This window comes from Canis aureus, chromosome 32 (assembly GCF_053574225.1).
Source record: "Canis aureus isolate CA01 chromosome 32, VMU_Caureus_v.1.0, whole genome shotgun sequence".
In the NCBI taxonomy this organism is placed as follows: domain Eukaryota; kingdom Metazoa; phylum Chordata; class Mammalia; order Carnivora; family Canidae; genus Canis; species Canis aureus.
Window position 1 is genome coordinate 32,058,093 of NC_135642.1, and position 16,293 is coordinate 32,074,385.

General features: G+C 41.4%; 1 protein-coding gene across 5 annotated transcripts in view; it reads left to right on the plus strand.

The window, feature by feature from the left end:
- Window positions 1–16,293, plus strand: part of TLN2 (talin 2) — a 426,778-nt gene that overhangs the window by 268,316 nt on the left and 142,169 nt on the right. For all 5 annotated transcript variants that reach the window (XM_077881335.1, XM_077881341.1, XM_077881336.1 and 2 more), the window contains 7 exons: window positions 3,360–3,515; window positions 7,889–7,990; window positions 8,954–9,030; window positions 11,738–11,918; window positions 12,781–12,894; window positions 15,036–15,144; window positions 15,852–16,060. In XM_077881335.1, coding sequence (XP_077737461.1) covers window positions 3,360–3,515; window positions 7,889–7,990; window positions 8,954–9,030; window positions 11,738–11,918; window positions 12,781–12,894; window positions 15,036–15,144; window positions 15,852–16,060 — 948 coding nt within the window. The remainder of the gene's footprint in view (window positions 1–3,359; window positions 3,516–7,888; window positions 7,991–8,953; window positions 9,031–11,737; window positions 11,919–12,780; window positions 12,895–15,035; window positions 15,145–15,851; window positions 16,061–16,293) is intronic.

Sequence of the window (16,293 nt, forward strand, 5' to 3'; positions counted from 1 at the left end):
GTCTTTAGGTCTAAAGTGAGGCTTTTGTAGTAAGTCTATAGATGGGTCTTGCTCGTTATTCATTCTGTCACCCTTTGTCTTTTGATTGGAGTATTTGGTCCATTTACATTCAAGGTAATATGTATTTATTGCCATTTTATTACTTGTTTTTGGTTGTTTCTGAAGATTTTCTTGGATCTATTCTTGTCTTTCTTTAATGGTTTTCTTTGGTGATATATTTGGATTTCTTTCTCTTTATTCTTTGCATATTTGTTAGCAGGTTTTGATTTGTGGTTACAGTTAGATTTGTATATAACCTTTTCTGCATAAAGCAGTCTATATTAACTTGATGATCATTTAAATTTGAACGATTCTTTACTCTTCTCCTTCCCATGTCCTTAGGTATATTGTGTCCTATTTTTACATACTTTTATTTTGTAAGTTCCTTGACTGATTTTTTTTTTTAACAGAAATACTCATTTTTTTTCTGTTTTGTGTTTCCTACCTTCATGTTGTCATTTTTGGTCATTCATTTCTACTCAGACAATCCTCTTTAATATTTCTTGCTGGGCTGGTTTAGTGATCATGAACTCCTTTTTTTGTTTGGGAAACTATTCTCCAATTCTAAATGATAGTCTTGCTGGATAGAGCATTCCTGGATGTAGGTTTTTCCCATTCAGCACTTTGAACATATGTCATTCCTTTCTGGCTTGGAAAGTTTCTACTGAAAACCCTGCAGGTTTCCTTTGTATGTAACTGTCTTCTTTTGTCTTGTTGCTTTTAATATTTTTTTTCTTTTTCATTATATTTTACCATTCTAATTATGAAATGTCTTGCTGTGGATCTGCTTTTGTTGATTTTGTTGGGGGTTCCCTGTTCCTCCTAGATCTGGGTGTCTGTTTCCTTCCCCCAGAGAAGGGAAGTTTTCAGCTATTATTTCTTCAAATATATTCTCTGCCTTCTTTTCTCTTTTCTTCTGGGACTCCTATAATATGAATGTTATTGTGTTTGCTGGAATCACTGAGTTCCCTAAGTCTGTTCTCATTTTGTGGAATTCTTCTTTCTCTATTTTTTTTTTAGCCTGATTACCTTCCATTACTCTGTCTCCTAGGTCATTAATTCATTCCCCTGCTTCTTCCAGCCTGCAGTTCATTCCATCGAGAGTATTTCTCCTTTTATTAATTGAGCCCTTGATCTCTGCTATGTTATTCCTCATCTCTGTGTTAGCGGTCTCACTGATACTGTCCACTCTTTTCTCATGTTTACTGAGTATCCTTATGCTCATTGCTTTAAATTCTCTATCAGGCATATTACTTATATCTGTTTACCATAGATCTCTGGTTATGGCCTTTTCCTATGCTAATGATGCACTGGTTCCACATTTGGCACTGTGCTTGTGCTGAGCAGCATGGGAGGGAAATGTTACCAGCCAGCTCTTGTTCCCATAGGAGTCTCTCTTTGAATGCAGCCTCTCTGCTATGTGCTCCAAGATGATTAACTAACTTCCCCCACTGTGTACTCCCATCTATCTCCATACTGTATGTCCATGGGCTTTTTGCCCTGCCCTTTTCTCCAAGATCAGTCCCAATCCCCTTGAGACTCTTCCATTATGTCCATTGATCTTTAAAGCTCCAGGTTTTGGGGATCCCTGGGTAGCTCAGCAGTTTAGCGCCTTCCTTCAGCCCGGGGCATGATCCTGGAGTCCCAGGATCGAGTCTCACATCAGGCTCCCTGTGTGGAGCCTGCTTCTTCCTCTGCCTCTCTCTCTCTCTCTTTCTATGTCTCTCGTGAATAAATAAATAAAATCTTAAAAAAACTAACAAACAAACAAAAAACTCCAGGCTTTAAGCTCCACTGGTTGCAAAAACTCATGAGTTTTTGCCCCTTTCTCTTTTCAAGGCATTTGCTATGGGGATTCCTTTTCCCTGTGTGGTCCCCTATGTGCTAGTCTGTCTCTAACCCTTCTCTGAGATCACCTATCCCTCCCCAGCACAGTGACCATGATTCACTTCTCTCTCAAGCTGCATCCCCACACTTCCTATGTTCTTTATTGTGGCCTTTTCTCTACCTTTAGTTACAGAGTTTGTTCTACCAGTCTTCAGTCACTTGGAGGTATTTATGATGATCTGATAGTTGCCTAGGGTCCTCCTAGTCCACTGCCATCTTCTCCTTCCTCCCCCCTCAAATGAAAGTCTGCTTTATTATTTTGAATGTATTTTGTTGTGTTCTTTGCCAGTTGTTTTTGTTGATCTATGATAACCTTTCACATATACAGTATATAAAGTCTTTCACTATCATAATTATTGTAAATATTTATCCGTAATCATTTGCTTTTTAATTTTGCTTACGGTGAGGTTTCTTTCTTTTTCTCATATTTACCCTCTATTTTTTAGATGTATCAAAGTCTGTGTTTTTGTAGTTAAAGATGTTGATCTTTCCCTTTATGAATTTCCTTTGTTTTGGTGCTTGTGCTTAAAAGTCATTTCCATCCCAGGAATCACAAAAATATCCACCTATATATTCTTCCTCAATTATTAATCTCAAATTTTTTTGCCATTAGTATGAGGTAGGGGTCCATTATTTTAATAGGCATGATTACTATTAAATTATTAAAGCTAATTATAAAAGGCTTTTTCAGAGTCAGTAGATGTACATACAAACACCAAAACAAAGAATTCAAATAGAAGTATATTTAGGAGATTTACAAGAAAAGGTTTCTGTATCTTTTAGTGAGAAGATTCTACTTTGGCAGAGTTTTAATTAATTCTAAATAGCTAATATGCCATGTTATAATTCCACACTAAATCTTTTTTGTTATTTGCTCAGTTGGCTATTAGAAGTGATAATATTTGGAATTATATTAACTTCTATTTCTCTGGATATCTACTCAGTTCTGTCCCTTCTGTCACAGATTGGTTTTGGAACAATCTGCCCTCCTAAACAGCATCTCTTTTTGGGAAGCGTGCCTCTGGGCAGCCCGAGTGGCTCAGCGGTTTAGCACCGCCTTCAGCCAGGGCGTGATCCTAGAGACCCGGGATCGAGTCCCATGTCGGGCTCCCTGCGTGGAGCCTGCTTCTCCCTCTGCCTCTGCCTCTTCCACCCTCCCCCAACCGTGTCTCTCATGAATAAATAAATAAAATCTTAAAAAAAAAAAAAAAAAAGGGAAGTGCGCCTTTGTGGATTTTTCTAGTCTTCTCATGTCACTGTTTTAACTTCCATATCGTTAGTGAGTCATTCACCTAGTCCCAAAACCCTGGTTTTCTAGTAGCCCTGCCTATTTTGAAACATAGTTATGTAGGCAACCTCAGATAAAACACCATGACTTGGCAAAATCACATGTATTCAGGGAGAGCACTAACCCTTGGTATTTCCTGTTTCAGGAAAAGATGAAAGGCAAGAACAAGCTGGTGCCTCGCCTGTTGGGCATCACCAAGGATTCAGTGATGCGTGTGGATGAGAAAACCAAGGAGGTGCTGCAGGAGTGGCCGCTCACCACGGTTAAGCGCTGGGCGGCCTCACCCAAGAGCTTCACCCTGGTATGGACTGGCTAACAGGGAGGATCAACATCGCCTTGGGCGATATTGTGGGGTGGGAAGGAGAATACAAGTTCAATGGGCTTCCCTTGCCTTAGAGAGCAATGTGGAGAGGGACAGATGGTGGGAGTCCAGAGGGCCAGGACTGTTCCAGTCTTCTGTGTTCCCGATGCTGTCCCTAGCATGCCCTAAGAGGAAACTGTCTAATGCTCTGAGGCTAGTCAAAGGCTCCTTCATCTCTAGTTGTTTTAGAAGTTCCCAAGCATTATGACAACTTGCTGAAGTGTTTTTTCCCAGCCTGCCTGGAAATAGCATACTGTATAGGGAAATGGCATAGACTTTGGGGTAGTATTCAAAACCAGCTGGTCATCTCCCATTTCTTAGAGTTATCTTTCCTCCCTAAGCCTTAATGTCATTAGCTTTAAGATGGGAATCATAATACCTATTTTACAGAGGTACTAAGATCAAACAAGATGATGATGATAAAATTCTCAGTGTGAAGTAAATGGGAAATAGAAATAGGGAGAATGTAGTCATCTCAACCCTACAGATCTCTGAATTCCTCCTCCCAACCTTAATAGTTGCTCTTAGTGGATTCTATGTGTGTTGTTATCTTAACTATAGCCACACTGACACATGGGAATCAATAGCGTCGTTATTTTGTAGGGCAAGTTGAGCAATAAGAGAAATCAGTGTTGAAATTTCTGTATCTCCTAGCACTCCTGAAGTGTGCTATTCTAGTCTAGTGAGTACTTCAAATATCAGCTTGCATCTAGGTAGATCTCATAATAGGGCATCAGAAAAAAAGCATAAGGAAGGAGATTTGGAGGGAGTCTTTAGTTATCTAGTTTGATCATTGGTGGATAGACTCTTGCCAGTTGGAAGGAATCATCAGAAAACAGACCATCTTCCCTCCTATAGTCAAGATGGAGGGAAGATTGAGCTCTATCTACATGGCTCTTAAGGAGGGGTGTTTTTAGAGAATGATGTCCTCATCTTCCATGGTAGGAAGTTGTGGATAATTTGTAAAAGAGAAAAATCAAGAAATTAATATAAACGTGTTTTTAGAAATACTAGAATAAACTGCTGAAAGGATTCAAAGTAGTTGTCTTTGTGGATGGGAGAGATGGAAAGTAAAGATAGGAACGACCAGGGCAAGGGCCCGTTGTGTTTTGTTATGTATCTTTTAGTGCTATTGGTCTTTTAAAACTAGGTCCAAGTCCTGTTTTGTTGAAAACAAAAAGTTATTTTAAAGATAAATAAGAAATAGTTATGGGTCACAGTAACTACCTCAAGCACAAGAGAGAATGAATATCAATGCTGTTTATTAAAGTTGGATTTAAAGTTTGTAACATGTCATATTTCTTTGCTTTCCACGCCGAGCCTTAATTTAATTTCCCAGTGTCTGGAGATTTTCCTATTGTCTTCCCCTTACTGATTTTTTTTAGTTCAATTCTGCTATGGTCAAAGGACAGACTCTGCATATTTCAAGTCTCAGAATTTTAAGATTTGTTTTTTATATCACAGGATATGTCATTCTGGGAAAATGTTCCAGGAATACTTGATTAGACTATTCTGTAAATGTTGGTTAGATCCTGTTAGTTGGTGGTGGTGTTCCAGTCTTCTCTATCCCTACAACAGTTGCAGATTTTCCTCTTTCTTCTTTCAGTTTTCACTGCATGTATTTTGAAGCTCTGTTTGGTGCTTACATGTACATTTAAGATCCCTTGATCATCTTCATGGAGAAATTGTTTTAGTAAATTTGTTTGCTCTGAAATCTGCATTATCTTAATATACCCTCTCATGCTTTTTCAAATTAATGTTTGCATGATATATTTTTCATTCTTTTACTTTCAACCTACTCATATTTGAGACCAGTTTCTTACAGAGTGCATAAAGTTGGGTTGTGCTTTTTTTTTTTAATCCACTTAGTCTCTTTTAATTGACCTTGTTAGACCATTTACATTTTGATTTAATTATTGATATGGTAGGCCTTAAGTCTACCTTTTTTTTTATGTCTACCATTTTATAATATTTTTCTATTTATCCCCTCCATTTCTTCTTCCTGTTTTTCTTGCCTATTTTTGGGTTAAACATTCTTAGAGTTCCATTTTGATTCATTTATAATGTTTTATATTATCTCTTTACTTGGTATTCTTAGTGATCTAGATGTTACCATATATGTAAGAAATTAATTATAAATTTTTTAGGTGTGGATGTTTATTATTTCAAGAGAAGTGTAGAAACTTCACTTCTGTTTAGGTCTCTTTACACTCCCCACTTTTTAAATATAACTGTTCAAAGAAATACATACATTGAACACCACATGAGATGGTGTTACACCTTTGGTACAACTATAGAATATGATTAAATAAAACTCATGAGGTGAAGGAAAAATTACTACATTTCCTTCTATTTTTTATCTGTCCCACTGTTGTTTTCTTCTTAACCATCCCAGGCTCCTGTTACCATTTCTTTGTGTTTGAAGGACTTCCTTTAGCCATTCTTTAAAGGTAGGTAGATCTGCTAAAAAGAGATTCTCTTAGCTTTCTTTTTTCTGAGAATGTTCTTATTTCCCCTTCTTTCATAAAGCATCATTTTGTCAGGTATAGGATTGGACATTGACAGCTCTTTCTTTCAGCACTTGAGAAATGTGCCACTTCTTTTTGGCCTTCAGGATTTCAGATTAGAAATTGTTATTCAAGTTGGTGTTCATTTGTAGATAATAGGTCACTTTCTAAAGTTCTTGTTGTGTGTTTCTCCAGATTTATTACATTTGGAATATGCTCATCTTCTTGAGTTTGTAGGTATGTATCTTTAATTTGGGGATATTTTCAGCCATTATTTCTTTTAATACTTTTTTCTTAAAGATGTATCTATTTGTTAGAGCATGAAAGAGTAGGGGAGGGAGAGAATCTCAAGTAGACTCCCCACTGAGCACAGAGCCTGTCATGGAGCTCAATCTCACAACCCTGAGATCATGACGTGAGCCAAAATCAAGAATAGTCGGGTACTTAACTGACTGGGCCACCCAGTCACCCCTTGAATACTTTTTTTGTCCCACATTCTGTCACGGTAGGATTCGGATAATATAAATTTTACATCTTTTGTCATTGTCCCACAGATCCCTGGAGGTCTGGTTTGTGGGTTTTCTGTTTTTTGTCTTTGGTTGAATTTGTATTCTTTCTAGTCTTGAGATTGACTTATTAATCCATTTTCAAGCCTACTGATTCTATGCTCTGTCATCTCCACACTACTTTATCATGTGAGTTTTTAAAATTTTGGTTATTGCATTATTCAGTACGATAATTTTTATGTACTTCTTTCTACTGGCTTCTCTGTTGAAACCTCCTGTTTGTTTCAGAAGAATTTGTAATGGATTGTTGAAACATATTTTATGATGGCTGCTTTAAAATATTTATCAGATAATTCCAAAATCTGATTCATTTCAGTATTGGCATCAATTAATTATCTTTTATTATTACTATTTTGTCTTACTCATATCATAGTTGTTTTGTTCTTGATATGAGTAGTGATTTTTTAAATTACATTTAGACATTTTGATTTTAAGTTAGGAAACTCTTGATCTTACTTAAATCTTTTGTTTTATCAGTCACCTTGTTTGGATTTAATGTTGTGTTCTGGTCTCCTTTTGTGGGCTTTGGTTACAGTGACAGTTTTCAGAGCCCTTGCAGTGCTGTTCTGGATTGTTTTGACACTGCCAGGGTTCTTGCTCAAGACTTGATGGTGCTGTTTGTGAAGGTACTTCCTTGGACCACCTGCTATTGCTGGGTGACCTTTGTTGGGATAAGCAGAAGCTACGGGCGGCCAGTCTCTGTTCATGCCATTAGGTGGAGTTCAGGAGGACATAGGTTTCATGTGACCACTGTTGCAAAAGAACAAGGTCACCTGCCTGTCTGTGGAGCAGGGACTGGGATGGGCTGGGCTTTCATTGCTCTGCAGCTGCTGGTGAGTGCCAGCCAGCCCAGGTTGTGGAGCTGGTTGAAGACTCCCAGATAGATCTTCACTGGGCTTCTCCTCTCCTGGTCCTTTGGCGAAAAAGGACAGGCTTTTGAAATCCTGCCTGTTAAAGGTTCTGGGTTTCAGTTACTCACCTGGGGGTAATTGGATATAAGAGAAAATCTAAGAATTCACCATAGAGTGTTTTTTCAAGTACTGCATTCCCCAGTCTACCTTTCCAACTTTCAGAGCCTTTTACTATTGTTTGCTGAATAAATTTTAGGATATTCAGTTGTGTTTGGGGGGAACAGAAGGGGAAAGTGAGTCTGTACCATCTTGTTCTAGGACTGGACCTCTATCTTTACCTTTAAAACTGCAGATATATAATTATATTCCTTCTGATGTTGTTTTTTCAGGATTTTGGGGAGTATCAGGAAAGCTACTATTCAGTACAAACCACTGAAGGAGAGCAAATATCCCAGCTGATTGCAGGCTACATTGACATCATCCTCAAAAAGGTATTTCATACTGATGCAACTTGGAAAAGCTGCTTTGTTTTCTTTCTTTCTTTCTTTCTTTCTTTCTTTCTTTCTTTCTTTCTTTCTTTCTTTCTTCTCCTTCCTTCCTTCCTTCCTTCCTTCCTTCCTTCCTTCCTTCCTTCCTTCCTTCCTTCCTTCCTCTCTCTCTCTTTTTTTTTTTTTTTGAAACATTGACTTAGATGATGCTGTTACCTGGAAATACACACACAAAAAAAACAACCCTAATTTGAAGTACTTGATTCACTAATTTAATCTTAAGATTGCTTGAGTGTGCAATCTTTAATCTCAAGATCCTACAAGAGTTTCCATTTTAACTGCAGTTCATATTTATATTATTACTGCCAGGTAATGAGCACTAGTGGTTCACTTAGCTAATGAATGAGACTAGCAAACCCCTCAGCATCTTCCTCTCTAAGTAGTTATGCTTTCCAGCCTCTTTAAAAACCTAGGTTGAGGGTCTGAAAATGTTCTTCATATTTTTCGTGAAATTTTTGTTGTTAAGTAGGGTCCATGCCCATTGTGGAGCCCAAACTGAGCCACCCAGGCATTCCTCATGAATGTTTACCAAATTACCAAATTTTACAAATTTTTACCAAATTTAGTGGGGTTATATACTATCATGATATACAGACAGATTGCCTAAGACTTCAAGATACAGCTCACTGAAATAACCAAGTTCTCTTAGAACATCAGTATCTGTGTCTTGATTTTAACTGTTTGAAATTGAGTCAATGCAGTAATAAACACAAAAGGCATATATCTCTATATTGTGTTAAATACTGTATATTTTTATTGTTGCTTTTGTTTTTGTTCACCTATCACTTACTCCAGTAGAGGGAATTTTGGGTAAACCTCAAAAAGGTTTAGCTCCTTTTAAAAGGTATCTTAGAGGTTCTTGCATCAAGACTTGCTGAGTTTTCTTTTTCTTTCATTTTACCTCAGAAACAAAGTAAAGATAGATTTGGATTAGAGGGGGATGAGGAGTCAACTATGCTGGAAGAGTCGGTTTCCCCGAAAAAGTAAGTATTTTTAAAAGCATTGGAGAACCCAACTTCTCCCATTAAATGGGCAGGTTTCCTTGTGCCAACTCTGGTCTGTTGCTCTGAAGTCCATCAGAAAGGGAGACAACAGTGGGTAATATAAATGAATCTTGCTTCTCGAAGTGTGGTCTCCAGACCATCATTATCAGTGTTGAGTGTGTCTTGTGGGGAGAGGAGGCTATGGATTGTAGAGAGACAGAGCAAGATGTGGTCTTTAACTCCGTCTTCAGACACAGTGAGTGTTCATGAACCCTGTTCTGCAGTTGCTCGTTTAAATCTCCTAACTTGCATCATTTTGGTCAAAGGCTGGAGAGTGGGCTTCTGTTTAATTCTGTGCCTTTTGGGACAGGCATCTACCTAGTGGAGGAGTTATTGTTTATAGAGCGCTTGGTTCATGCCACATGTGTCATGAGGCAGTAGAGAGAAGTGGTTAAAACCTGGACTCTGGAGCCAGACCTACTGGGTTCAATTCTCCAGTGTTTCTCTCACTTTTTTTTTTTAAGAGGGAGAGAATGTGGGGAGAAGGAGGGAGAGGGAGAGAGAATCTCAGCACAGAGCCCGATGACAGGGCTCAGTCTCATGACCCTGAGATCATGACCTGAGTGGAAATCAAGAGTCAGATGCTTAACCAACTGAGCCACCCAGGCACACCTTGGGTCTCTTTTTTAATGTGTGGCCTTGGGGACGTTACAAATTTCCTCTATCCCTTTACTCAGCTCTAAAATGAGAATAACGATAGTACTACCTTATACATTTTATCTTGATGATTGAATTATTAATAAAGCACATAAAACAATGCCTGGCACATCATATGTATATACTATTCTTATCATCTTCATCATCATTTTCAATTCAGAACAGTCTCAAGTTAACTCCATTTTACAGGTAAGGAAACTGAGATTTACTAAAATTAACATCTAATAAGTGGTACTTTGGGGGAAATCTGAGCAGCTGCTCCCCTTATGTTATGTAGAGCAGTGTGATAATAAGTTTTCTTGCCCACACTTTACTCTGTATGTCTAGCATGTGGTCTCATTTCATCGTAATAACAACCCCTAGTGTAAGAGCTAGACCAGATGTTACCACTTGTTCATGACTGAGGAAACCAAAGCTCATGGAAGTGACTTTAGACACACATATGAGGCAGAGCCAGGAGTCAGTTCAGATCTTGTGATGTTTCTTACAGTACCCTGCCAGAAATTTCTAGCATGTTCTCCAGCATATTGAACTTACTAAGTCATGGTAATTGCTTCTCGAACATTTCCGTAAGCTATCATTTTGCCCTGATGTGCTTCATAATCACCTCAAAGGTGCTTTTCCATTTACCCCCTATTTTAGTACACAATTTGGAACTGAACCTCATGTGATGTGTTTCACATACGTGGTTCCCTCTTGAAGAGTACCTTAAGTCCTTGGAATTAGTTAATGACCCTTAGATGGAAATCAGTAAGGTAGTGCTTTCTGGCAGGGCAAATTGTTCCCCTTTAGAGGACTCTGCTGCTCTTGAACTTCTAAGAGCAGTTGAGTGTCTGAGTCCAGAGGACAAAAACTCTTCACTGCCTTTTACCTCTGTAGTCCCTTCCCACTGCCTAGAGCATCATGGTGGAGTCTGATCAAGGCAAGCAGGAAGAATGGCCCACCTGCCACTTCTCCCTGCATTAGACATTGGCTGACATCACAGAATGCAGCTGACTTCCTCCTGGAGCCCCCAGATGTACCCTCCCTCGTGCCAACTCCTCCACAGACATTACTCTTCCTCCATGGATGCCTGTTGTCTGGTATCTAACAGGGCTCATGAGCTTTGCCTTGGGCAATAGGGAGTGATCTGTGATGGTTGGAAAACCCTGGGACAGAGGCCTGGCCATATAATGCAGCTGCTCACCGAATCTGCCCTTACACACACGCACGCACACACACACACACACACGCACACACACAGTACTCCCCCAGACTCTCCCTGTGTGGGTTCTTTCCTCTGGGCTCCTGTGCAGATATACCACCCTTATATGCACAACGTCCCTACCACTCATCCTAAGAAAATATCAGAAGTGAGAAATTTTCTTTTGTTTTTTAACTAGATGTCTTAAGAATCTTCTTAGAGTTTTTTTGAAATCATCTGGAGGAGGTACCAAAGTCTGTCCTATCATCAAGGTGCCAAAGGTGTTTAAATGCCCTCTGTGGTCAGTGGCCTTGGGCCTATGGGAGTAGAAATGAGCTGTGGGAGATTTTCTTTTAGTTCCTTTCTATACTTCTCCCTTCAGTGCAAGACTAAATGACCTGTGTCCCCAAAGCCTAGATCGAACCTGGCCCACAGTGGATATTTGTTGAATGAATGCTATTTCAGGTGGGATTTACCAGCTCATAGATCAGTGTATCCAAAACTCTTCCTTACACCTGCAACATCATTGTTAGAGAGACATTAACAGTGGTTGTGGAGGGGAACTAATTGCACAATATCCTGAACTGATTAGTAATGTTTATTTATATTCATCCTTATAGAAAGAGTGACCTCAGGGTTCTTCTGAGTATTTTAGTGAGACCTGATTCACAGCTGGGTCTGTATATGCCTCTCTTGAATTGGCCTCCACAGCAGAAAGCCACCAACAGCTGTGCCACATGTGGCATTTTATCATTACACCATATGCTAGTGGCCACCCCACGGTGACCAGACCCCTGTCCCCTACAGGTCCACCATCTTGCAGCAGCAGTTCAATCGGACTGGGAAGGTGGAGCATGGCTCAGTGGCGCTGCCCGCCGTGATGCGCTCAGGCTCCAGCGGACCCGAGACCTTCAACGTGGGCAGCATGCCTTCACCGCAGCAGCAGGTCACGGTGGGGCAGATGCACCGAGGACATATGGCCCCACTGGTGAGGCTTCCCCGACGCCAGCCCTGGGTGTCAGTGCTGCCTCTGATGTGCAGGGAGAGACACTAGCCTGGCACATGCTCTCTCATTCCCATCTGAGCCATGGCTCTTCATGCATGGTCCCAGTACCTGACTGCCCAGTGCTCTCCCTAAATGGGGTGTCTTAGGAACTCCCTGTGTAGGCTCACAGGTATCCTCTGAGGCTGGAGGGCAACCGTGACCTGTCCACCTGACTAGTGATACAGAGGTACAGAGCCCTGCTTCCCCGCTTTAACAGCAACAAGCTGCTCATTAGCCCAGGGCACCCCTCTGAGGGTCTTAGAAATAGAGCAGGTCTGTAGTGATGCATAGTTTCCCCTGAGTGGATGGTTGCTGCTTCGCACTGCTGGTCTCCCTGGAATCATGTGCTGCCGGGGAAGAATTTGATAAAAGCTGAAAAGCCTGAAAGCTTTGAAGTAATTTGACCCTGAAGAAGCATATTGACTGTAGGTTTGGGTGGAATCCTTTCTTATTTACTAAGAATAGTTCTGGGATATAACACAGTTCCTATACCTGAGATCTTTTGTCCTAAGTACTGAAAGAGTGGACAAGCTCCCCTGCCAAGGACTCTTTCTGAGTCGTCTTGTCAGCTAATTAAGCTCTCCACACTCTCTTGATTATAACTTCTCTATTGCAAACACCCATCCTGAGCATTCTATTAATACAGTCTCTATTTCCAGCTCCCTGCTTAAAATGGGAGGTGCTTGGGGTTGTTGAGACACACCATGAGCCTGGAGTTTGATTTTGGCCTTGTTTCGTATAGAGAGAGGTGTTGGTTCCAGGAGTGGGGGGGTTATGACTGCCTCGTGGTCATCTGCCTTTGCAGACCTCAGCCCAACAGGCCCTCATGGGGACCATCAACACAAGCATGCACGCTGTCCAGCAGGCCCAGGACGACCTCAGCGAGCTGGATTCATTGCCACCTCTCGGCCAGGATATGGTAAATATTGTTCATGGTTGTCATTCAGTGTCTTGGCCTGGCACAAAGGAAGGCTTTGCATTCTCTCTGTGTTCAGCTGGGTGAAATCTTTGTCCAACTAGGTTTTTTGTTTGTTTGTTTTGTTTTCAATATATTGAGTCTTTGTAGTGAGGTGTACCCACAGGAAGAGAATTGTGGGGTGCTACTAGGCATGAGCAGTACCTCTCAAGGGCCAAGAACTTGGACTGTGAAGTCATATGATTTAGACTCAAATCCCAGTTCCACTGCTAGTATCTGTGTGAATCCAGGCAACTTACTCTCTCTAAGCTCCCATTTTGTCATGCATGCCTGGGGTCCTAATGAAGACTTGTAATCCAGTCGTGTGCAGAGTTGTTAGCACACTACCTAACCTAACCCAGCTCAATGAGTATTAGCTGTTATTATCAGTGCTTTTCAGACGTTAGCATACATCAATCTCCTGGAAGGCTTGTTAAAACAGATCGCTAGTCTCTGCCCCCTTTTTTCTCAGTAGATCTGGGTAGAGCCTGAGATTTTGTATTTGCTACAGATTCTCAGGTGTTCTCCTGCTCTCTAGGGACCATGCTTTAAGAACCACTTCCTTATTGGTCAGTTCTTCAGCAGGGCACAGGTAATTAGCTGTCTTTCTGTAGGTGCTGCTGCATGAAATTATCTAGCCCCTCCCTGCTCAGATTGTGGCCCATGGGCCAGCAGCATTGGCAATACACAAGATCTCTTGAGATGTGGAATTTTAGGCCTTTCCCCAACCTTCTGAATCAGAATCTGCATTTCATTGGAGTTCCCAACTGTTTGGTGTGCACATTACAGTTCATGGAACACTGGCTGGCACTGCCAACCTCAGCCCAGCTTTCCATGTTGGAAGTAGCTGTGAAGTTAAAAGAACCATGCCCAAGGCTCAGCTCAGACCAAATAAATCCTGTCTTTGTGGGTGGGGCCTGCTTTTTTTCATCTCCCCAGGTGGTTCTGATAGACAAATAGGACTGAAAACCACTCCATTAGGACAGACGGGTCCATCTTAGGCCAGGGCCAAGATGCAGTATGTAGTCTCATCTTGCCCAGCCACAATAACTGTCCTCTGAGTCCTCCCTACATGCTGTGTTTTCCATTTGTGTACTTGTATATTTGCAGGTGCTGTTATACTCAGTGCTTTGTCTTCCAAGAACCTGAACTCATGAAACATGTTTCATGGGGGACCTTCAGAGTAGAAATACATAAGGCAGACACCTTCACCTATCCAGCACTATTGTTTTGGGCTTAACACTCCTGCTTTACTAATTTTTAAAGCATTAGTATACCAAGAAAAAAATATTAGTGCTGGATGTATCCTAAATCTCAGTGAATATTTTGGGGATGTTTTGGGAAGTAAATCAGCATCATATATTACCATAGGGTCATCACTATGAATGTAAATGATCACTTACTGGCTAAGTCCAGAAATGCCAGGAAATAGAGAATTTGCTATTTATAGGTTCCAGTGAACATAAAGTATAAGATCTGGAAAAGTTTTTAAGGACCACTGAATTCCTGCAGTAGAAGAAATGTAAGGCACAGGACCTAGATGTAATTTGCCCGAGGTCATGTCGCTTGTCAGTGGTAGAGCTAAATCTAGAACAGAGGTCTTGACCCATCCCTCCTAGTCCTTCTGGGAAAGGTGCCACATCTATACCACATTCATGGTGTTTAACAAAAGTCTTTGTGCTGACACAGAGCACTCGTGAGCTGAAATGCTGTCATTCTAACCCTGCTCTCTATAAAACAAGGTGGAAAAAAAAATAAGGTGGAAATGCACAACAGTTGTTGGTGCTGATATGTAACATTATTATGAGACATTAATTCTTCTCATTTTTTATTGAATTTACTTAAAGAGAGCCATATAGAATTTGTCTAAAGTCCTAAAGAAAAAGCCATGGGGGGAGTATGGAGAATTTATATGCCATTCAGCATCAGTGAATGAGCCAGAAGCCTGTTAATGACATTGCTTAAGATGACTTAAAGGCTTTGTTGGTGCCAGCCCAGTAACAAGAGTACAGACAAAATGCTGGTCTCATTTTATGGCACGACCTCTCTGGTGTCCTGGGCAATCCCACGCAGTGACTGTGTCTTGCTCTTGTCTGGTTTTGCAGGCGTCACGGGTGTGGGTTCAGAATAAAGTTGATGAATCCAAACACGAAATCCACTCTCAGGTTGATGCGATCACAGCTGGAACAGCTTCAGTAGTTAACCTCACTGCTGGTGAGTCTCTGAGGGCTTTGTGCCGTGTTGTGGTTTTGCTTTAGAAACAATTACTGTTCCTTGATTGAAACAACAGATTTTCGTGGGACGAGAGGCTAGTCTATTTTTAGGTACTCTGAGTGCTTCAGGCACTTTTTCACGCTGACCCAGGAGAAAGGTGGGGAACATCTCATTCCTTTCTGTCGATATCATGCATCCTTCACCAAGCACTTCGTAGCTCTCCTTATTGTTCACTGGTCTGCTAGATGTACTTCGAAGTGTATGGGAGCTAGTTTCTCCCTTTTGAGAGCTTGTAGTCTAAAACTGGGTTTAGAGGAATCGATCTATCCTGTGGGCTTCTTTAGTCTTATCCCACAGTACCCTCGTAGCACAGCATGACTCCCACCTTGCACTGTTGGGTGAGAGCCCATGTATGTCTCGGCTTCACCGTGCAGTATTTCAGTGCTTCAGGAGCAGAGCTGACCTGCCTCAGCTGGTCCATTTGGAACTGTACAGGTGTGGGTGCTCAGTATTTCAGCATAGGAGGCCTCCGGGCAAAAGAACTTTGGGGGGAGCAGCACCTTGGAGCCAGGGAGTCAGGCATCTCCCTGTGCATAGGCAGCTTTGTAGTCTGATCCCACAGTGTGAAGGCTCATGCCATCACCCATCTGGGCTTTCCTCACCCTTCACCGCCTTCCTTTGATGGTGACAGCCCTTCTGTGTCCCAGGTGACCCTGCAGACACTGACTACACAGCAGTGGGATGTGCAATCACCACCATTTCCTCCAACCTGACGGAGATGTCCAAGGGTGTGAAGCTGTTGGCCGCTCTGATGGACGACGAGGTGGGCAGTGGGGAGGACTTGCTCCGAGCTGCGAGGACCCTTGCAGGGGCAGTATCAGACTTGCTGAAAGCCGTGCAGCCTACTTCTGGAGAGGTGAGCTCTGGGGGCAAGCAGTCACTTGGGTTCCAATGAAGCAGGTGCAGCCTGGAGCACTACTGGGCTCTTGCTCCCAAAGCTGTTCTTCCCATATTATATATTATCATATTATTATATGGGACATATTATCATACTTTGGGGTTTGGATTTGGAGAACTGGGCACAGAATCTATGGTTTGACTTTTGGGACCAGTTGGGCTGTTAGTAAGAAACCTGCCCTACCCCTCACC